The 22247-nt window shown below is 52.3% G+C and overlaps 2 protein-coding genes across 8 annotated transcripts in view; one reads left to right on the top strand and one right to left on the bottom strand.

Annotated features, from left to right (window-relative positions):
* Positions 1-12372, bottom strand: part of Ptpru (protein tyrosine phosphatase receptor type U) — a 95146-nt gene extending 82774 nt beyond the window's left edge. For all 4 annotated transcript variants that reach the window (XM_045148833.1, XM_045148834.1, XM_045148835.1 and 1 more), the window contains exon 1: positions 12243-12372. In XM_045148833.1, the coding sequence (XP_045004768.1) occupies positions 12243-12315 (73 nt within the window). In that variant the 5' untranslated portion in view covers positions 12316-12372. The remainder of the gene's footprint in view (positions 1-12242) is intronic.
* A 279-nt stretch (positions 12373-12651) lies between these two features.
* Mecr (mitochondrial trans-2-enoyl-CoA reductase) overlaps positions 12652-22247 on the top strand; it is a 47081-nt gene continuing 37485 nt past the window's right edge. For 2 of the 4 annotated variants that reach the window (XM_045149740.1, XM_004671266.2), the window contains exon 1: positions 20640-20821. In XM_045149740.1, the coding sequence (XP_045005675.1) occupies positions 20646-20821 (176 nt within the window). In that variant the 5' untranslated portion in view covers positions 20640-20645. Of the gene's footprint in view, positions 12881-20639; positions 20861-22247 lie in introns of those variants that run through there. The other 2 variants (XM_045149742.1, XM_045149741.1) reach the window with 2 other exon arrangements.

Raw genomic sequence — 22247 nt, 5'->3', positions numbered from 1 at the left:
CAATTGTCAGAAAGAGGGAGGGAGGAGTGGGGGGGGTCAAGGCTACAAGGTGCAGGACACAAAGAAAAGGCAAGGGCATTGGTTTAGGACACTTCATTTGAACTGAGTCTGGAATGAAGATGGGAGGGCATCTGAGGCACAGGACCCCAGGAGCAAAAGAACAGTAACCAAGTCCAGTTGTCCCCAGGACAGGGAGGAGCACAGATTGGTGGATGTAAAGGGAGAGGAAGCAGGAGGGAGGAGAGGTCAAGGAAGGATCATGGGAGATCCTGAATGGCAGAGAGAAGCTCCACCTCATTTTATTTATTTATTTATTTAAGACAGAGAGAGTGAGGAGAAAGAAAAATTGAGAGAGAGATCGAGAGAGAATGGGCACACCAGGGCCTCTAGCCACTGCAAATGAATTCCAGACACATGCGCCACCTTGTGCATCTGGCCTACATAGGACCTGGGGAATTGAACCTGAGTCCTTAGGCTTTGCAGGCAAGCGCCTTAACTGCTAAGCCGTCTCTCCAGCCCCTCCACCTCATTTTGAACAAGGGAGCCACCACACAAGTGTTGGCAAGTGGCTGTCTGGATTCGGATGAACTGAGTGAAGATCCTATAAGCCAGGGGAAGGCTTGTGGCTTCAGGAGGGAGCAGGAACCAAGTCACCAAGTGTGCTGGAGCCAGATGTGGGGAACTGGTAATGAAGGGGCCCTGCTGTCCCCAACCTGAATACAAACATCACATACTCAGAGAGCTACACAATGTACATATGCACAGTTGCACACTCAAATGTTCACATACACTCCCTTTCCCTGGCCTTACCCAAGCTCTGGGACACAGTCTAAACTGGGCTGGGGACAGGGGAAAAAAAAAAAAAAAACTTCGCCCTTCCTTGGGCACCTCATCTGTGCCTAGGGCTCCCTGAGAAGGTGGGCTGAATCAACATGAATCAACACAGGACCCCAAAGGACCCCCCCAACCCCAGCTTCAACTGGCCCAGTGACATTCCTCAGCTAATCTCCCCAATCTGGCTGGGCGGTTGCTCAGGCAACCGTCAACCACAATTTGGAAAGCAGAGGGATGGTTTATCCACATCCGGCAGTGTTGTGGGCAGGATGATGTCAGGGGACCACGACCTCTGGAGGAGCCTAGGAGGGGGATTCCCAAAGCAGAAGATCGCCACATCCCCATGTACATGTTACTGTGTGTGTGTGTGTGTGTGTGTGTGTGTGTGTACACGCACACGCACACACCTGTCTGTGAGAGTGACAAAACAGCAGATACAGAGCACTCACCCTCACCACTGGGCAGGAGGCCTGGATCTTATTCTGCTGCGCCCCTAAGTCCCTTTACCACCTGGGCCCTCTCTGGGCCCGTGCTTCCTCAGCTGTGCAGTGAGAATGGGCTCTGTGACTTAGATGAGCTGGCAGATAGCAAGGAGAGCTGGAGGTGCTCTGGGGTTGAAATGTGCTCAAGAAGGCATGGGCGTCCAACAGTGTGGGTCTCCCAGACTGTGGGTGCATGGAGTCTGCCTAAGAGCAGAGGTGCATCCCACGGCGGGCCTGAGCCTGGGGGAGGTGGATGTGTGTGGGGATGCAGGGAGGTGTGCGTGTCTGTGTGTGGGTGGGAGGGTTGTGTGCACCACAGCATGGCTTTCCAGGCCTTCCTCACTCCAAGCAGAAAGCAGCGCTCCGGGCCCACTGCACCTGCCACCGCTGTGTTGTCTGAAGACCCTGTGTAAACAGAGCCTGTTTGCAAAGAGCTTTTCCTTCTCTGTTTTGTCAACAGACCGTCCAGTTCCCAAGAGTAGCTCCAGGAGAAACAAAACTTCTCTCAACAGATTACAAATTCAGAGGCTGAGATCTCATATCGCACCAGACACAGCTCTAACACTGGCATGGGGATCCCACACAATGACAGTGTGTTTCTTTCTTCCAGGCCGCCCAACTCCACCCTGGACATTCTTACTTAGCTCAGCCCTAGCCTGGGCTCCCCACCCCAACTCCGACTGCACTGCAGACCTGCCCAGCCCCCACCTTCCTCCCTTCCCGGAGTCAGGGACCAGCTCCGGTGCTTTTGACCCTTGTCTCCAAGCCCTGTGTGCAGCAAAGGGCCAAGTGTGCTTGGACTTACTCTCCCCATGGGTCCCAGATAGCCTAACGTTGACCAGCTGCACCCAGCTCACGGGTGTGACTGGGTCCACCTCTCTCCAGTCCCAGGTCAACCCATCCAGATGGAAGCCAGGGATCTCAGAGCTGCCTACCCAAACCCTGAGTACAGGCAGGGCCAGCAGCAAAATGCCATCTTCTAACCACCGAGAGCTCAACCTGGCTGCAACAGGAAGACCTCCCAAGGCCAGCCACGGGCAGAGAAAGCTATGCCAGCACCACCCAAGGAACCAACAACACGGAGCCTGACATTGCCAACATCCTGCGTCTCCACTGAGAACGAGAGGAAGCCAGCCATGGCCGGGGAGCTCAAAGCAGACCTGTCCCATCTCCCTGACCAGCATGTACCATCATCCCAGAGTTGTCAGGAGCTCTGCCTAGCTATCTGAAGGCCAGAAAGAGGGGAAGGGCTGAGTGGAAGGCCTCACTGGGAAGACGTACAGCGGGCAAAGCCCGCAGATCCCCCTGCAGAGCACATGCTGTGCCGTGTAAGGAGCAGTGCAGGCTAGAGCAGCACAGGTGGGTACAGATGGAAGATCTGTACTGTTTATTTCTTTTTTATTTCATGTGTGTGTGTGTGTGTGTGTGTGTAGTATATTTGATATGGTATGTGTGTGACATATGTGTGTGCAGATGCCAGAGGAGACAGTCAGATGACCTCCATGTTCATCTGTGCATTTCCTTGAGAACAAGTCTCTCCTCAATTGAGAGCTGTGCACCAACCATTCTCCAGTCTCACCCACCCCCTGCCTACCCGCCACAGGATTATGGTTATAGGCTTGTGTGTGTGGCAATGCCCAGCTGTCTGTGTATGTGTATTACATACATGACTGTGCACAGACATGGCGCCCCGTGCACATAGAGGCCAGAGGAGAGCATTGCGTCTCCTTCTCAACACTCATCCACACAGGCCCTTGAGATGGGGTCTCTCTCCCAACCTGGAGTTGCTGTCCATCAGAGAACCCCAACATATCTGTTCCCACAGACTGTGGTTAAAATGCATGGGACCATGTCAGCTATTTTGTTGTTGCTGCTGTTTTCTCGAGGTAGGGTCTCACTCTAGCCCAGGCTGACCTGGAGTTCACTATGTAGTCTCAGGCTGGTCTCAAACTCACAGACATCCTCCTACCTCTGCCCCCTGAGTGCTGGGATCAGTGCCACCACGTCTGGCTTTAAGGTTGGACCTGCTTGTCTCTCAACTTACTTCAAAGACAGTTCAGTCCTTAGGTTCCTAAAGACTCACTATCTTTTAAATATTTTCTTATTTATTTATTTGCTCCTGTAAGCAATCCCTCCCCCATGCTCCTGTAACTCCAGTAAACTCACTGGCTCACCAAGCTAGACTTGGGTGGAGTCATTCCTTTGGTCTGTCATTGATGCCCTACACATGTGTTGACATCTCCCCGGGAAAAGTCACACAACACAACCCTACAGAGATAACACAGAATCCCTGGGTGGCAGTCCTGTGCCATAGAGACGCAACACAGGTGCCAAGCAGTGGTGATGCCTGCAGAATCTCAAGCCATGCCCACAGCCCAGCGAACTATGCTTAAGCCGCAGCAGGGAGTGGAGACTCCCTGAGGAGTGTGCCGTATGGAGTAGAGGGACATGCACCAAAGACACCTGGTGCGATGATGTGGCCCATCCGGGCTGCTCACGTGGTAGAGGACAGACCCAGCCAGCACCTTATCGTGACAGATCATAATGCACACAGTAAAAGTCCATGCTGCCATAGGGGGCAGCCACATAGCAGCTGTGGCACAGTGTGCGGGCTGGGCACCTACCCAGCGCAGGGCAGTGAAACAGTGGGACAGAGCACTCTACGAGGCAAAGGTGCACTGTGCTCACAAAATATGACAGCGAATGCAACTGAGCTGTGCCTAAGAGAGGTCAGGTCCACATGGCCAGGCAGTGCAGGTACCTTCTGCAAAGGGACAGTGCAGAACTGAGACAGCACGGGATGCCACGGTGCAGTGTTGTGGTAGCATGCTATCTGTTGGGAGTGCAGAGCTGCAGTGTAAGGCACTGCGCCCAAGGCCAAGGCAAGCAGGTCCATATGCCCAATGCAACAGAGGCCACGCAGCAAGGCGCTGCGGTGTGGTGCAAATCCATAAGGTGGCTATAGGAAGCCATAGGGTGGGGGCTGGAGAGATTGCCTAGTGGTTAAGGTGCTTGCCTGTGAAGCCAAAGGACCCAGGTTCGATTCCCCAGGACCCACATAAGCCAGATGCACAAGGGGCACATATGTCTGGAGTTCGTTTGCAGTGGCTGGAGGCCCTGACGTGCCCATTCTCTCTCGATATGTGTCTCTCTTCTCTCTATCTCTGTCTGCTTGCAAATAAATAAATGAATTTTTTTAAAAGCCATAGGGTGGCCTCAGATGGTACAGTGTAAGGGGCTCTGTCCAGATACCAGGAACATCCATCTTACCAACTTAACACTGGCATCAAGCAGAGAGAGTACCCTGGCATGGAAGAGAGCTACAAAGAGGCACATGGCAGGACGGCTGCAGGAAACTCAGGGGAGCCCCCTCAAACGCACACCAATGCAGCCCAGCAGCCCTGCGGTTGCGCAGCATGAAGCTAAGAGCGGTGTGGTACAGGGACACTGGGTCCAGAATCCCAGCACCGCACACACCCTAAGCAGGTCAGAGCCGGGATGCAGTGCCTCTACGAGATGCAAGGCAGAGATGAGACCCGGTGAAAAGGTGCTGTGGGGAGGGGCTGCAGAGAACTCCGGGGAACCATGCTGGTGAGAGCTTCTCAGCTTCTCAGAAGAACTAGTGCCTGCGGTTCTGTGGGATGGAGGCCGAGGCCTACTCAGCCTACTGTGAACCCCCCCGACCCCACCCTTTACCATCTCTCAGTGGCTCTTCAGGGGCACAGGATGAAGCCACTACTACCCAGGAGGCCGGCAGTCCAGAACTGAACACACTGTCTAGGTATTTATATCTAGCCAGGGCTCCAGCGTGCTGGCAGGCAAACAATGAATTCGGATTCTTGCTGAAAATCTTTGGGGCAATTAAAGCTTGTGCTCTGGCCCCAGCCCAGGGCAGGGCAGTGGGGGACAGAACAAGGGAGACACAGAGGGAGACCTATTGGATTAACGCCTGGCACTGGACAAGGGTGTTGAAGAGGAGGGAGGTGGGAGAGAAGAGCCAGGCCTCGTGGGTCTGGCCGCCCACTCCCCTCCCCCCACACACCATCACCTCTCCCCAGGCCTGGACTTCATCAAGCGCCAAGAACAAACTTCTCTGAGCACATGGGAGGTCTGCACAAACTCACACACATTTAAGAATAGTTCACACTTACGTGGGGCTTACGATGTGCCAGGAACTGATGTAGACTAAATAGGTCTAAATATAAAACATGTTGTCACAATGGCCCCAGGCGGTGTGTCCTATTACCAACCCCATTTCCCAGAGGGGACCATGATAAGACCCAGAGAGGTCAGTACCTTCCCAGGTGTCCCTCAAGTACTGCAAATAGTTAAGCTGGGATTAAGACCCCCATGGTGTGGTGCCTGAGCCCACGCTCCCACTCACCACGCTCTACGCGCACACACGTGACCACCAGGATCAACAACGCGCGCACACGTGTGCCTTCGGAGTCCCATGCCTCCCCCGCTCTCAGCTGAGGCCCCACCCAGATCGGCGTACGGCACCTCCCGTTTGTGAGCGCTTACCCCTCATCGGTCTGCTCTCCGTCCCCCAGCTGTCCCCCACCCTGTCACTCCTCCACCACCACCTGCTCTCTCTCTGCCAGTTGTCCCAGTCCTCAGAGGTGTTACCCTCAATAGCTACTTCCCGGTCCCCAGTTGTCCCCCAGCCCTCACTGGTTCCCCCCAGCCATTAGCAGTACCCCAACAGTACCCCATCCCAGCCCTTCTCCCAGCTTCTGCCTTCAACCTCCCAAACCTCAGCGACACCCTCCCCCAAGCTGCCTGTCTCGTCACCCCTTTGGCTCCACCTTCAGATCCTAGGGTCTGCACCGTGAGAATCTGCTCCAGACCCTCTGAGTCACACAGTCACAGCATCTTCTGAGTTGGCCACCTCAGGAGTCCTGCCCCTGTCAGTCCACAGACCACACAAGGAAACTTATAATCAGTCTGCCCATAGCTGCCCTCTGAGTCCCCAGGACCTCCCTCCACCCCCTTTGAGCCTTCTCTGTACATTCAGGGATTGACATCAAAGCCAGCACTCCTGTCCTGCTGCCCTGCCATGTCCCCAATAAGGGGATCAGAGATGACAAAGATGCAGCCCAGCCCGCAGGGGACCTCTCCTCAGGGGAGAAATCTGTCCCAATACCCAGGCAGGGGCAGGGAGGCTTCACTGTGCCAGTTCTAGTTTAGAGGTGAGGTCTTGGCAAAAGGCACAGCACGGGCAAAGAGAGAGGGACATAAAAGGACACAGTAGACTAGGGAGAAGGCTCAGCAGTTAAAAGACGCTTGCTTGCAAAGCCTGACGGCCTGGGTTCGATTCCTCAGTATCCATGTAAAGCCAGATGCACAAAGTGGTACATGTTTCTGGAGTTCATTTGTAGCAGAAAGAGGCCCTGGTACACCCATTTCTCTCAATCTCTCTCTCATAAATAATATTTAATTTTTTTTGATTTTTCAACATAGGGTCTCACTCTAGCCCAGGCTGACCTGGAATTCACTATGGAGTCTCACGGTGGCCTCGAACTCATGCGATCCTCCTACCTCTGCCTCCCGAGTGCTGGGATTAAAGGTGTGTGCCACCACGCCCAGCTATAATTAACATTTTTAAAGGACACATCAGCTTCTAGGGTTCTGGATTATAACACAAGTGTGTGGAGGCTGGTCAGGTCGAGGGAGAAGAGGCCAAGAGGCACATATGAGGCTGTTTCCTAAAGAAAGGGTTGGTCATGCTCGGTTTCATATGCCATATTGGGGTAAGGGTTTGGCCCTGGCAGATGGCGTGCCCTGGGGTAAGGGAGTGGCAGCCTAGTGTCAGCCTTACAAAGGGCGTTCTGCTTACAGGGTGGAGGAGGAGCTATTGCATCAGTGCAGACAATATGTAATGAGGCCAAGGGGGCAGTGGCCATGGAACAGACACCAAGGGCAGCTGAGTGATGGTCTGTCTGTCCCTGTGGGCCAGACAACACTAAAGCTGATGCAGGCCTCGTGCTTCTAGACCAACACAGTCCACAGAATGTTCTGCAAGGAGGGGAATGTCCTCTACCTGCAGTAACCAGCATGCTCATAGCCACTAGCAACACAGGACTGATGGGGACTTGCAACTGAGGGACTAAATTGTATTTTAATGAATTGTATCTAATTTAAATTTAATAGAATATGTGACTAAGAAGCCGCTATACGGAGGACTGCAGGAAGAGAGCATTTCATCACTGTGGAAAGTTCCACTGGATAAGATAGGTCTGGACAGGGCTATATAGTCACAAAACCTGGTGGCACTGGCCTGCAGATCAGAGTGGCCATGCTATCCTCTGCATAACCCCCACCATCCCACACCTAGGCACGGGGACACAGCCCACCCAGAGCTCTCTGCACACACTCCGGGGGATGCTAGAGGCTCTCCCGGTATTATGGCAGCTGTGCCCTCACTCTAAACTCAGATCCTGCCACACCTGACACACCAGCAGCCCCTACACACGCCCTGGCCACCATCTCTTCTCAGTGCCATTGCGTAAGCTGTGCTTTCTCCCTAAGACAGGGTACACACATGTCCTGTGCCCCTGAGCTCAATCTCACACACGGGCATGCAGGATCACACAGGCACACACCTTCAGTGGGCCTCCCCCGACCCCGCCTACTCTGGCGCAGTCCCACAGTAGCCAGGATGGAGGTCGTGGCCTCACTTGCCTACTCCAAACATCTAGGACTGAAGGCTGAGGGGGGGGTCCTCCTCCCTCCTCCCTGTTCTTTCCTTCTCAGAGGCTCAGATTGACCGTTGAGACTCGAAGCCTCACCAACTGCCTAAGCTTCCTCACAAAGGGCTGGGGCTGGGGGTTGACAGCCCTGCCAGCTGCTGGCGGTGGGATCAGGGGAGGAGAGGCAGGGAGGGGAGCCTGGGGGCAGGGGCCACTTGCAAGAGACCTCTCCAGTCTCTGCCAAGGATTTAACCTCCGCAACTCACAGCTCCCAGATGACACTTTCTTGACATGGCCTTTTCACAACACAACACCATCCCCCAGCAGAATTTTCCAGGTTCTTAGAGGGAAAACCCTTTTGCTTAGTTTCTACCTTCAGTGGAGTCATGGCGCCCTCATCTGGCATCTCTAGCTCTGAACCCGAACCACTTGACTTCATTGATCCTTTGTATTTTATTTTATTTCTTTTTTGGAAACAGTGTTCTGTTTGCCTTGGCTGACATGGAGTTCACTATGTAACCCAGGCTGGCTTTGAACTTAGAATTCTCCTACCTCAACTGTCCCAGTGCTGGGATTACAAGTCTCTGTATCACACCCTGCTACACTGGTTCTTGGATGTCACAACCATTTGCTTAAACTAGGTAGTCCTGTCATTGTGCTTAGCACTAAGTATTCGGGGATGCCCAGTGCCTGTCCTTACAGTGCTACTGGCCTGAGAAGGGACACAATGCCATGTAAAAATACAATCGGCCAGGTACAGTAGCCTGTACCTTTAAGCCATGAGCCAAGGTAGCCATGAGTTTAAGGCCAGCCTAGGCTTCCAAATGAGTTCTAGGTCAACCTGGATTAGAGTAAGTCTTCCTCAAGAGGAAATAAAAGAAAAACATACAATCAACCCTCACCTTCCCCTTCCTGGTCAAGGATAGAGAATAACCACGGAAGCCAGGAGTGGTGGCCCACGCCTTTAATCCCAGCACTCGGGAGGCAGAGATAAGAGGATTGCTGTGAGTTCAAGGCCACCCTGAGACTCCATAGTGAATTCCAGGTCAGCCTGGGCTAGAGTGAGACCCTACCTCAAAAAAACAAAAAAAAAAACAATAATAATACAGAGAATAACCATGGAAGGCTCCAGGAGGAAATGATATCTAAACTGAGTGTTGAACAAGCTTGCTCAGGGAATCAGAGGCCTGGGGAGAAAGCACAGCCTGTGCAAAAAGGTAGAGAAGAATGGTGGGTAATTGGATTTAGGGGCTATTGGTAAATTAGGCTGGCCAAATCACAGGATCCCAAAACAAGATGGGGCTAGTCAGGCAGGTAGAGGCTAGAGCAATTGTCAGGGCCAGGGTGGCGTGGGGCGGGGGGAGACTTAACTCTGAAGGCAATGTGAAGCTTTCATCTCAGTTTAAACCATGCATTTCAGGAAGATCTCTGGAACAGGGGAAGGAAGAGGCTGGTGCCTTCCAGTGGCTGAAGATGGCTGAGGATGGAGGGAGGGGAGACAGAAGAGCATCAGACTAGGGCCATCAGGACGGAGGGCGAGTGGGCTGGGAGAGGTAAGGGAGAGTACACTCTGACTGACCCAGTCCTGTGTGTGGAGGCCACCACACAAGCCCCCTGGGAAGAGCATGCAAGGCTAGTAACATGCCTCCAGCAAGCTGGGTGGCACCCTGGACCTCCCCTGCCACTAAAGCTGGGCAGAAGGCAGCCCAAAAGTGCAACACCTAATTCTAGCCACCCTCCTAGCTTTCTACTGAGACCACTCCCCGCCACCCCAGGGAGAAGGGTAGGTGGCCCTGACAAGCCCTGATTGCCCAACCTGAAACCACTGGGCATCTTGCCTTCATTCCTGCTATCCACAACTCCAGCGACCAAAAGAACAGAACGAACCAGAGCACAATAGAATAGATAAATTACTGCCACGTTTCCACAGCTAGGAGACACCATGCACAGCCCGCCCCCCAGGAGTCACGCTAGCAACAAGTAGCAGAGAAAGAATTGGAACCCAGGTACCCCTGGCTTCAAATCACAGGCAGCAGGCAGGGCTCTGCCCACGCTGAGGGAAGTGGGCTTCTATCCCACCTCTGCCCAGGGCTTCTGAATTAGGCCCTACTAGTAATGGCTACAAAAGTGCTAGTCACTTTGGAAGTGTGGTGACTTGCCCAAGGTCACACTAACAGCAAAAGTGTCAGAGGCAGAATGAACCCAAATCATCCTGGCTTCCGGAAGGGCTTTCTCAATGCCCTCAAACCTACCTTTTGTTTTTGGTCCTCCTACATCATCTTCCTTCACTTTCTACTGAGTATCACACACCATCATTATCCAGGACATGAAACAGATAGGGAAACTGAGGCTCAAGAATGACAGTAAGCTGCCTAAGTCTCACTCCCAAACCTTGATTCTTGACAGGGCCCTGCAGCACTTGAGATACTTGCATGTTCTCAAATCAAGGTGATGGCGGTGGGGTAGGGTTTTGTTTCGGGGTGGGGGAAGGGCAGAGGAGGGGAACAGGACGAGAGGGAGGCAGCTTGCCTGTGCCTCCCTCCGGTACCAAGAGGTCAGAACTCAAACGGAATGCCATGGCCCCAAGGCTGCAGGGCAAAGCCTCAACACCCAGTGAGAGGCTAGGAGGATCCAGAACCCGGCGAGGTCTGGCCTGAGACGCCCAAGAGAGGGCGGGGTTGTGAACTTCATCCCCGAGGCCGGCAGTCTGGGGCTCTCCCCTGGCGGGGCAGAGGCAGCGGGATCCCACCCCAGGCGAGGGAGAGGAGGGCTGGCACGAGTCCACTGAAACGGGCCAAGGCCAAGAGGTGCTGTGGGACACGCGCACACACAAAAGCACACCCAGACATGCCATCCACACAGCACATACCCCGACGGGCTCAACAGACACGGGAGAACTGGATACACACATTCAGACATCCGAGCGAGCGCGCAAATACACACACACACACACACACACACACACACACACCCCAGCCCCAGACTCCGAAACACACCCAGAACGCGCGATCACACCGCAGACCGCGCATGGACACACACACACACACGCACGCACGCACACCGCGGGCCTGGCCGGAGCCCGAGGCCGCACAAAGTTGCCCAGCAGAAGGAGCGAGCCGCTGTCCCCAAGGTCCCCGGGCGCCCTCCGCGCATCCTGGCGGAGGGGATGCCATCCGCGGCTTCGGGCCGAGGCGGGCGAGCCAGGCCTCGCGGGGCCCCGACGCCGCAGCCCCTCCCCGGCGCCCCCAGCTCCCCCAGCCCGCGGCCGCGGCGCCGCCTCCCTCCCGCCAGCGCCGCGCCGAACTTGCGAAACAACAAACACCCCGACATGTCGGAGTCGGCGGCCGCGGGCCCGAGCCTCCCTCCCTCCCTCCTTTGCTCGCTCCCTTCCTTCCTCTCCCGGCCCGCAGGCCCCGCCGCCTCGAGCCGCCGAGGGGCGCCAATGCCACTACTAGTTCCGGCCCCGCGCGCCACACGCGCACGCACACACACACACACGCACACACACACACATACACCGCCGCCCCTTCGGTTCCCGGGCACACTCGAGCACTGCCCAGGAGCTCCCCAACACTCGCAGCATTCCTGCACACGCAGCCAGCGCGCACGGGCACACTCGCATGCCCTCCGGACACGCTCCCAGCACACGCATCCTGTGCACTCTTGGCATTCACTCGGACCCCCCCCCACACACACACACATACAGTACCACACACCCCGGACACTCCCACACTTACACACCGCGTACGCACACACACGTTCCCGACCCGTCCCCGCGCCTGCACACACACACACACACCACGGGTTCCTGGGTGGACACGGGGGTGGCAGGATCCCCAGGACACTCCCAGCACACGCATACAACAAATACACCACACACAGCATCACACCCCCCCGCACCCCCGGCTCCGGCGTACAAAGCGCAAAACAAATGCAACTCGCCAGCAGATACAACTCCAGCCGCACACCCGAACTCGCAGCAAGACACACGACCCGAACACCGTCCACGGACAGACACCCGAGACCGCGCACATCCGACGCCTCGATGCACACCCATGCAGCGTCCGCAGACTCGCGGGCACGGCACCCCCTGAAGCTCTTCTTGCACACAGAACTCCGGACACACCACACTTCGCGGTCGGGGAGCTCACACTCACACTTTTTCTTCCGAGCTGCGCCATGGCCCCCCGGGGAGCTCGCGGGGCAGAGCTCGGCCGGACCGCCGCGCGCTTACCTGCCGGAGTCTCGGTCTCCGGCGCGCAGAGCTGGAAGGTGAGCGCCAGAACGAAAGCCTGGGCGCGGGCCATGGCCGAGACACCGCCGTCTGCTCCTCCTCCCCCCACCCCCCCCGACCCCGGGGGACCGGGCGCGGGGGGTCGCGGCCGCCGGAGCCCGAGGCGAGCCCGAGGCGAGCCGGAGCCGGAGCGGAGCGGCGCGGCGCGGAGCGGAGCGGGACTGGCGCCGAGTCCAGAGCGGGAGCCCGAGCGAGCGGGGCGCTGACGTCAGGTCTGGCCCCGCATTCTGCGGTCTCGAGGCGTCCCCTGCTGGCGGTGGCGCGCGCTGCTGCTCCGGTGCCCGCGACCCACCGGCCCCGGCGCGCCCCTCCCCCAGGCACGCATCCCACCGCGAAGGCCCACTGGCCTGTGCGCGCACCCGCACCATTTTCACGTGAGCACGCTTGCTGCCAGGCCTGGGACAGGGACCTGGGGACACGCCCGGCTCCTCTGTATCATCAGTTGTTTGAGTTCTTTCTGCCTCCACATTCCTGCCCACCGCACCTCCAAGGACTGAGCGCTCGCCACCTACTCAGAAGGGCTGGCTTAGCTGGACGTGGCGGCGCAAGCCTGTAATCCCAGCACTGGGGAGGCTGAGGTAAGAGGATCGCCTTACGGTCGAGGCTCAACTGGGACTACATGTGTACAGTGAGATTCTACCATGGGGGAAGGGGTGAAAGAAGGGTTTGGCCCTTGGAAATGCGAGCTTTTAGAAAATTTTGCCTTTCCAAGACATGACATCTGCCTTCCTCAACAAGATTCGGGCCCCCTACTGTAGCCGCTAGCTAAGTGGATCTGGGCCTCTGCCCAGACAAGCCCTTACACAATGACCTGCAAACTAGTTGCCCATGAGTAGACCAGGTACTTTGCATGTGCCTCCCCCTCCCCTCAAGCCCGCCACCCACTATGCAGAGGTTCAGAGAATGGGACTGTGCGTTATAGTATGAGGCCACGCCAAGATCCGGATCAAGGTAGTCTGGCTTGAACTACATAGGAGCTGAGACCTGCCTTCCATCTAGAAGCCCATTCATTCCACAGGTACAGGTTTATTGGTTCAACAACTACTGTATGCCAGGGTGGAGATATAAAACCAACAAAATTCCCCCATCATCCAGGAGCTTACATTCCAGGGGAAGAACAGGAACAAACAACAGCAAGCAATTTCCCTGGCATATTTCCCTCTTCACTGTCTCATACACCAGAGAATTTGATGGGGGAAACGGATCACTGCGGTTCTAAGCAGGGCATCTGCTACTCCATGGATTCGGTATTTGTCCCCCACCTTTAGAAGGCAAGCTCCCTTAGGGAAGTTTTGTCCTATATCCAGGGGCTTGATATATGGTATATTCAATTGATGTTCAATATAACGAATGGATAAATAGTTGATAAATGAGTCTAGACATGGTCCTTGCCTTCATGAAGCTTACATTCAAATGAGGGAGACCAATAGTAGATGAACTACAACCTGAGAGATGCAGTCTCAAGAAAATGAAGTATTGTCATGAGGGAGGGTAGCAGTCCCTACTTTAGATAAGGTGCTCCAAAGTCATCAAGGTGCAGAAGAGTGAGAGTGGAGTGTTCAGCACTGAGACATCTCTGTCACACCCTTCAAGGCTCAGGGATCACTGAGGAAGTCATTGAAAAAAATTTAAAATTCAAATCAAAGGGAGGAGTGCTTTTTAATACAGTCTTCCAGATACAAAGTGGCTTTGGCACTTGACCTCACAGTGGCTAATGCTACCTACACAAGACCTGCATAATAAGAGAGAAAAAATGATAACATCAAAATAGAAGAGAGAAGCCAAGCATGGTGGCTCACACCTTTAATCCCAGCACTTGGGAGGCAGAGGTAGAGGACCACCATGAGTTCGAGGCCACCCTGAGACTACATAGTGAATTCTATTCTAGGTCAACCTGGTCTAAAGCAAGACCCTACCTCAAAAAAAGGGGGGGGGCTGGAGGGATGGCTTAACGGTTAAGGCATTTGCCTGCAAAGCCAAAGGACCCAGGTTCAATTCTCTAATACCCACATTAGCCAGATGCACAAGGGGACGCATGTGTCTGGAGTTTGTTTGCACTGGCTGGAGGTCCTGACACACCCATTCTCTCTTTCTCCCTGTTTCTCTGTCAAGTAAATAAATAAATAGATAAAATATTTTTTTAATTATTAAAAATGGCTGGAGGAATGGCTTAGCAGTTAAGGTACTTGCCTGCAAAGCCAAAGGACCCAGGTTTGATTCCCCAGGACCCACATTAACCAGATGCACAAGGGGACGCATGCGTCTGGAGTTCATTTGCTGTGCCTGGAGGCCCTGGCATGCCCATGCTCTCTCTCCCTCTTTCTCTGTCAAATAAATAAATAAATAAATATTTTTTTAATTATATAAAATAAAATAAAAATAGAAGAGAGACTAGTCGAAAAGAAGAGAAGGAGGTTTTGCGAAGGGGAAAGGGGAGGATGGTGGAGTGGAGTATAATCATGGTATAGTGTCTATATGTATGGATATTGTAAAAAAAAAAAAAAGATTTTTTAAAAAAGATAAGGTGGGGCTGGAGTGATTGCTTAGTAGTTAGGGTGCTTGCCTGGGAAGCCTAAGGACCTAGGTTCAATTCTCCAATCCACACGTAAGCCAGATGCACAAGGTGGCACATGCATCTGTAGTTCACTTGCAGTGGCTAGAAGCCCTGGAGCACCCATTCTCTTTCTCTTTGTCTCTCTCTCTCACTCTCTCTCTCGCACGCACGCACGCTCTCTGCCTCTTTCTCTCTCCCTCTCTCAAATTAATTAATTAATTATTTTTTAAAAATTAAAGATAAGGTGATCTAAGAAGTCTTTGCTGAGGAAGTGACATGGTAATAGAGCTGACGGAACCAGCCTTGTGCACATTACTGGGGAAGAACATGGGAGCTAGAGGGGACAGCCTGGGCAAAGACAAGCTGGCAGGTCTGAGGAGGACAAGGAAATTGGAATGGGGTGGGCAGGGAAGAGGGAAAGTAGGTGCAGCTGGAGAGGTGGCCAGGGCCTGTAGGCCAAGAAGGAAACTGAATAAGTAACAGACTGGGTTGAACCCTAAGAAAATGGGGAGCCATTGAAGCACTAAGCAGGAAAGTCCTGAGTTCTGATCTCTGAGTCTCTAGTACTACCTGCTGCTAAAGAGCAGTGACTGTGGACAGAACCTAGGATCCTGGCTTACAGAGGCCCTCCTTGTTCCTTGTCTCCTCTCCCAGCTAGTTCCCATGGGCTGGCACATCCAGAAGCCACCCTGGGGCTGGAGAGGGTGGAGCTGAGAGTCCCTGGGCTTCTGTGGTCCTCTCTGGTGAGTGTTGCTGAGGCCCTGGCTGAGCCAACAACAAAAAGGCAGGCAAGAACTAGACTCAGAGAATTAACTTGAGAGTCGCAGGGAGATAGAGGCAGAGCAAGGAAGAAGTGATGGGCAGAGAAGAGTCAGGGCCACCCAAAAAGGGAGAGAAAACTGGTGAACAAAAGAAGCAACCAAGGGGCTGGAAGGATGGCTTAGCAGTTAAGGCATTTGCCTGCAAAGCCAAAGGACCTTGGTTCAATTCCCCAGGAACCCACGTTAGCCAGATGAACAAGGGGCACATGTATCTGGAGTTCGTTTGCAGTGGCTGAAGGCACTGATGTGCCCATTCTCCCCCCAATACACACTCACACTCCCTCCCTCTCTCTCTCTCTCTCTCTCTTTCTCTCTCTCTTCCTCTTACTCTGTCAAATAAATAAATAAAAATGAAATATTAATTTTAAAAAAGAAGCAACCAAGGATGCTGTTTGCAGAGAATTCAAGAGAGCTGCGTTATAGGAGTTTATCAGTGATCTCAAGTTGGGGGGGTGTTGGGCTGGGAAGATGGTGCAATGGTTCAAGACAGTCATAAAGCCTGCCGACTCAAATAAAGATACCATTTTTAAGTTTGGGGTTTGGAAACTGAGGCTTAGTTTAGGCATTTTCCCAAAGTCACACAGTGAGTTCATGGTGGCCAAGGTCTTGAACACAGATCTAACTGATCCCACATCCCCTTCCTTCATGTGCAGTGAAGAGCCTCAGAGACTACGGTAGAAAGAAAAGGCCAGAGCTAGCAACAGATGGACAGATGAAGAGAATGTTCTCATTTACTTAAAAATACCCCACAACTTCTATAATCCGAAAGAAGAAAGGAAGGAAGAAAGAATGGAGGGAGGGAGGGGAGGATGGAGGAAGGAGAGAGAGAAAGAGAGAGAGAGAGAGAAAGAAGAGCCCTGGAGTGACTGGCCCAAATCTAGGGAGAAGGATACAGCACTACAGTTAATGCCAGGTCATGAAGAAATTCAATTACCTACAACTCATGGAATATTTATAAGGTCTACATTGCGCCAGGACCCATACTGAGGGCTGGTGTCATGGAGATGAACCAAACAAGGCTCTACTCTTGCTTAGAGTGGGGAGTGGGCACATAAATAACCATGAGACAGTGCCCTAAAGGCCATAACCCCAGCCCAAAGGAGACACAAAGGCAGCAGAGGTTGACTCAATAAAATGATATGTAAGCCTGGACTTTCCAAAGTATCTCAAGTAGGCAAGGAAGAGTATTTGGGGCAGAAGGAGCAACCTGAATCAAGACATAACACAAAGAGGAGCTTCCAAAGGTGGGGTCAGGTGTCATTGGATCACAGGCACTGTACAGTAGGAGATAAAGCTGAAAGATAGACCGGCAAGATGGACATTAAAGTACAATAGACCTTGAATGCAAGGCCAGGACCATTGGAATTGAGCCTCTCCATCAGTGGTTCTCAAACTGTGTTTCTGGGTGAACCCAGATGGCCAGAGGCTGTGGAGATAGACAGGAGAAAAAAGTCCAGCCTCAAGGAGAAAGGCCTGCTGGATGACACTTCCTGACCAGGTGGTCCAGGGATCCAGAGGAGTCAATGGCTTAAACAAGATAATGACAACAGCTCACTGTCACCTAGGGAGTTTTAGAACAGAGTTTTATTTTGTATTTAATGGCACAAGTAGATCCGTGTGCTGTGTGTGTGTGTGTGTGTGTGTGTGTGTGTGTGCGCGCGCGCGCACGCGCGCTTGCATAACACTGTGGGACCAGGCCTTTCTCTCATCATGAGCCATCAACCTTCTCTAACGCATACTTACTGAGCTTATACTAGGAGCCAAACCTTAGCCTGAGTGGTTTTTTTTTTAATTTTTTTGTCGTTTATTTATTTATTTGAGAGCAACAGAGAGAGAAAGAGGCAGACAGACAGTGAGAGAGAGAATGGGCACACCAGGGCCTCCAGCCACTGCAAACGAACTCCAGACGCATGCACTCCCTTGTACATCTGGCTAACATGGGTCATGGGGAATCGAGCCTCGAACCTGGGTCCTTAGGCTTCACAGGCAAGCATTTAACCGCTAAGCCATTTTTCCAGCCCTAGTCTGAGTGTTTTACATGTGCTTTGTCATTTAATCTTCAAGATGACCCCCTGGTCATAGTTATTGAATGTTTTCTCATGCCAAGCATTGTGCTCAGAGTTTCAAGAGGTAACAGTTCTTTGACCCTCAAGACAACCTTCCAACAGGTAAATAGTGGTTACTCTCCACTGGTCTGGTTGTGCTTTTCCCTTGAAGTGTTGGGAATCAAACCCAGGATCTCACACATGCTAGGTGAGTGCTCTACCTCTAGGATAGAACCCTAATTCTTCTTCTTTTTTTTTTAATACCATATTTTATTCAGATTTTACAAAGAAGTAATTCTCTCCTTTTAATTTTTAAGAATATTTTTTATTATTTCTTTCAAGGAGAAAGAGAGTATGGGTGCACGGGCCTCTTGCTGCTACAAATGAACTCCAGATGCATGCACCACTTTATGCATCTGGGTAGTGGGTACATAGATAGTGGGGAAGCAAACCCTGTCCTGACAGGCTTTGGCATCAAGTGCCTTTAACCACTGAGTCATGTCCCTTAAACATGAGACACAGAGAAGCCAAGAAACCAAACCAAATCAAACAGCTGAAAACTGGCCAGTGCCAGACTTGCCGGAGTCCAGTTCCCACACCCTTAATCACTGTACTCTGCTGTGCTCTCCTCCTCAGAGAAAGGCTCTAGATGGAAAGCTCTGAGTCAGTAAAACCCAGAGAAAGGAACTCTTCCAGACTTCAAAGCCCGCCTCTCAAAGCCTGTCCACATCATCATACTCTGGACCCTCCCCAAGATACTATCTCAGATGTAAGATGGGACCTGGCATGATTTCCACACACCCAGAACGTTTGGAGTCACAGGACTTGCTCCAACAGCACCTCCTTCCCAAGAGCCGCCCCGCCCCCCCCACCCCCGCGGCCCCACCCCACCCCCCCCCCACTCCCGCCATGGACATACCAGAGGTCTCTTTTCTTCAGATTTCAGGGCACACTTGTCTGCACTACCACTAATGATCAGCCAAGGATCCTCCCTCCACCAAAAACAAAACCCTACTTCAAGGAGTGATACCTTTTTACAAAAACTACTTTACAAAGAATTTCCACTTTCCTACTCAATCTTTTTTGCTGTTTTAAAAGTCACCCTCGTGGGCTGGAGAGATGGCTTAGCGGTTAAGCGCTTGCCTGTGAAGCCTAAGGACCCCGGTTCGAGGCTCGGTTCCCCAGGTCCCACGTTAGCCAGATGCACAAGGGGGCGCACGCATCTGGAGTTCGTTTGCAGAGGCTGGAAGCCCTGGCGCACCCATTCTCTCTCTCCCTCTATCTGTCTTTGTCTCTGTGTCTGTTGCTCTCAAATAAATAAATAAATAAAATTAAAAAAAAAAAAAAGTCACCCTCGTGCGGGCGTGGTGGCACATGCCTTTGATCCCAGCACTTGGGAGGCAGATGTAGGAGGATCACTGTGAGTTCCAGTGAATTCCAGGTCAGCCTGGGCTAGAGCGAAATCCTACTTGCGTTGGGGGGAGGGGAAAATAAAGTCAGCTCTCCTCCTTAAGACATCTCCCGTATCAGAACACACTTGACGATTTTACATTGTGTTTTCCTGTCCACAGTAACATTCTTCTACTGCTTGATTTTTTTTATATATATAATAGATTCTTTTTTAAAATTATTTATTTGCAAGCAGAGAGAGCGAGAAATACGAGAGAGACAAAGAGAGAGAGAGAGGGCTGGAGAGATGGCTTAGCAGTTGAGCGCTTGCCTGTGAAGCCTAAGGACCCTGGTTCAAGGCTCAATTCCCCAGGACCCACATTAACCAGATGCACAAGGGGGTGCATGCGTCTGGAGTTCGTTTGCAGTGGCTGGAAGCCCTGGCGCACCCATTCTCTCTCTCTCTCTCTCTCTCTCTCTCTCTCTCTCTCTCTCTCTCTCTCTCTCTGCCTCTTTCTCTCTGTCTGTTGCTCTCAAATAAATAAATAAACAAAAAAGAATTTAAAAAAGAGAGAGAGAGAGAGAGAATGGGAGCGCCAGGGCCTCTAGCCACTGAAAATGAACTCTAGATGCATGTGCCTCCCTGTGCATCTGGCTTACGTGGGTCCTGGGGAATCGAACCTGGGTTCTTTGGCTTCCCAGGCAAACGCCTTAACGGCTAAGCTATTTCTCCTTCCCTGTTTCAATCTTTAAAACAACTTGAAACGAGGCATATTATCGCCATGGCACGATTGAAATAACAGGTTCAGCTTTTCGTTCACCTACCAAAGCTAGGAAAGGGCAGGGCTAGGATTCAAACCCAAGTTTTCTTTTCCTTTTTGAACCTAAGTTTCTCTTAGCTGGGTTCTCCTCTTGCCATATCAGCTTAAGTAGGCAAGTCATCTTTGCGTCCATGGATCGTTCGGGTTAGTAGAACTTAAATGAAAAAATACTTTCAAAAGGCCTTTAAAAGCACAGTGAAGGTTGATATTGTATATATGTAAGTACAATGATTGTGATGGGGAGGTAATATGATGGAGAATGGAGTTTCAAAGGGGAAAGGGGGGGAAGGGAGGGAATTACCATGGGATATTTTTTATAAGCATGGAAAATGCAAATAAAAATTTTAAAAAAAAGCACAGTGAGCGCTCCATAAACGGAGAGAAGGGGAAACTGAGGCCAGAAAGTAATTTCCTCCCAATCAAACCTCACACCGCAAGCAGGAGCCACAGCTTTGAACTAGTCTTGGACTTTCCTCGTTGTAAAAGCTGCTTTGTTGGGCTAGGAAGCTCAGCAAGTCCCCCAGGTCGCAGTATTTCCTACCCTCGGCCCGCGGACTGGGACGCCCAGCACGTTGGCTCCAGCACGTGGGCGCCGCAGTGATAGGTCCCTTTAAGGGGGCGGGGGGGGTGGCCACTGGCGGGGCGGGGCGAGGCGCGGGCGCGAGCCGATGACGTGGCGCTGCGCGCCGGGTTCTGTGTGGGCTGGAGACGGCATGTGGGTCTTCCGCGGGCTGTCAGGGCCGCGAGCCCCGGCGCAGCTGCAGCAGGGGCTGCTCGCGGCGTGGTGCCGCTGCTGTCGTGCGTCCTCTTCCTACTCTGCATCGGCACAGCCTTCCCGGGTCCGGGCGCTGGTCTACGGGAACCACGGGGATCCCGCCAAGGTCGTCCAGTAAGAGACGGCGCCGAAACTGGGGATCCTGGAAGGGATGTAAGACGCGCTGCGGGCTGGGGAGGGAGAAACGGGATCCTAGGAAAGGGGCAGACTACAGAGTAGCAAGAGAGAAACTGCAGCCCCGAGTGGCTTAACACCCCGTGGTTCCGGACAGGAGAAGATCCGAGAGGCACAGGTGTAAGAGGAAAGGCTGATGTATCGTGATCAAGGATTGGGTCGAGCACTTCTTTGTCTTAAGTGGATGCTCTCATTTATTGTCACAGTAGCTTTTGACTTACAGAGGAGAAAACTGAGACACAAGAGAGGTACAGTCACTTGCCCAAACTCACTATAGCCAGTAAAATCAGAATTTGAGCATATGGTCTGACATACGGGCTACCTAAGTCCTATTCTCCTTTTATATTTATCATTTTTTTAAGTTTTTTATTTTTATGTATTTATTTAAGAGAGAGAGAAAGGCAGATAGAAAGAATGGGAAGGCCAGGGCCACTGCGAACTCCAGATGCATGTGCTGCCTTGTGCATCTGGCTAACGTGGATACTGGGGAATCGAACCTATGGGTCCTTTGGCTTTCTTTTTGGAGGAGGTTTGTAGGAGCCTACTTTTACATCTATTTGGATCTTCACTTCTGAGTTAAATAGGTAATAGATTAGTGTTTCCACTTTCAGAGGTCAAGGGACTTGCCCAAAGTGATAAACTAGTAAGTGATTGAAGCAGGGGCTCCAATCCTGCTCCTTTCTCATGTACATTCCTTTCCACCACGCCGTGTATTCACCTTTACAAAGCTTAAAAGGACCTGTTTTGCATGGGTGGGGGCTTTGATTTCAGCACTCCCAGAGGCAGAGGTAGGAGGATTGCCATGAGTTCAAGGCCACCCTGAGACTACATAGTGAATTCCAGGTCAGCCTGAACTAGAGTGAGATTCTGCCTTGGGGGGGGGGGGGTGGGATGACCTGATTTGGACTGGAGAAATAGCTTAAGGACCCAGATTTAATTCCCCAGCACCCATGTAAGCCAGATGCACAAGGTGGCACATGCATCTGGAGTTTGTTTGCAGTGGCTAGAGGCCCTGGCATGCCCATTCCTCCTCCCCCTTCTCTCTTTCTCTCTCTCTCTCTCTCTCTCTCTCTCTCTCTCTCTCTCTGTCAAATAATTAAAAATAATAATAAAGTAAAAGCTCTTGTATAATCTCAGCCCACAGATACTGGTGAAGAGAATTGCAAGTTTGATGCTAATCTGGACTACATAGCAAGACCTTTTCTTAAAACACACATGGCTGGCTGTTTTAGAGCGTACAGTCCTAAGATAAATATTACCTGTTTGATCTTAGACATGTCACTCAACCTTCTCTGAGCCCTCTACCTCTATGATAATGTCCCCTCCTAAAAATTATTTTGGATCTCAATTCATGAATTTTGCATGT

The sequence above is a fragment of the Jaculus jaculus genome, chromosome 5, assembly GCF_020740685.1.
Source record: "Jaculus jaculus isolate mJacJac1 chromosome 5, mJacJac1.mat.Y.cur, whole genome shotgun sequence".
Lineage (NCBI taxonomy): Eukaryota > Metazoa > Chordata > Mammalia > Rodentia > Dipodidae > Jaculus > Jaculus jaculus.
The sequence above is the reverse complement of the archived record's forward strand: the minus strand, read 5'-3'. Positions and strand labels throughout refer to the sequence as shown.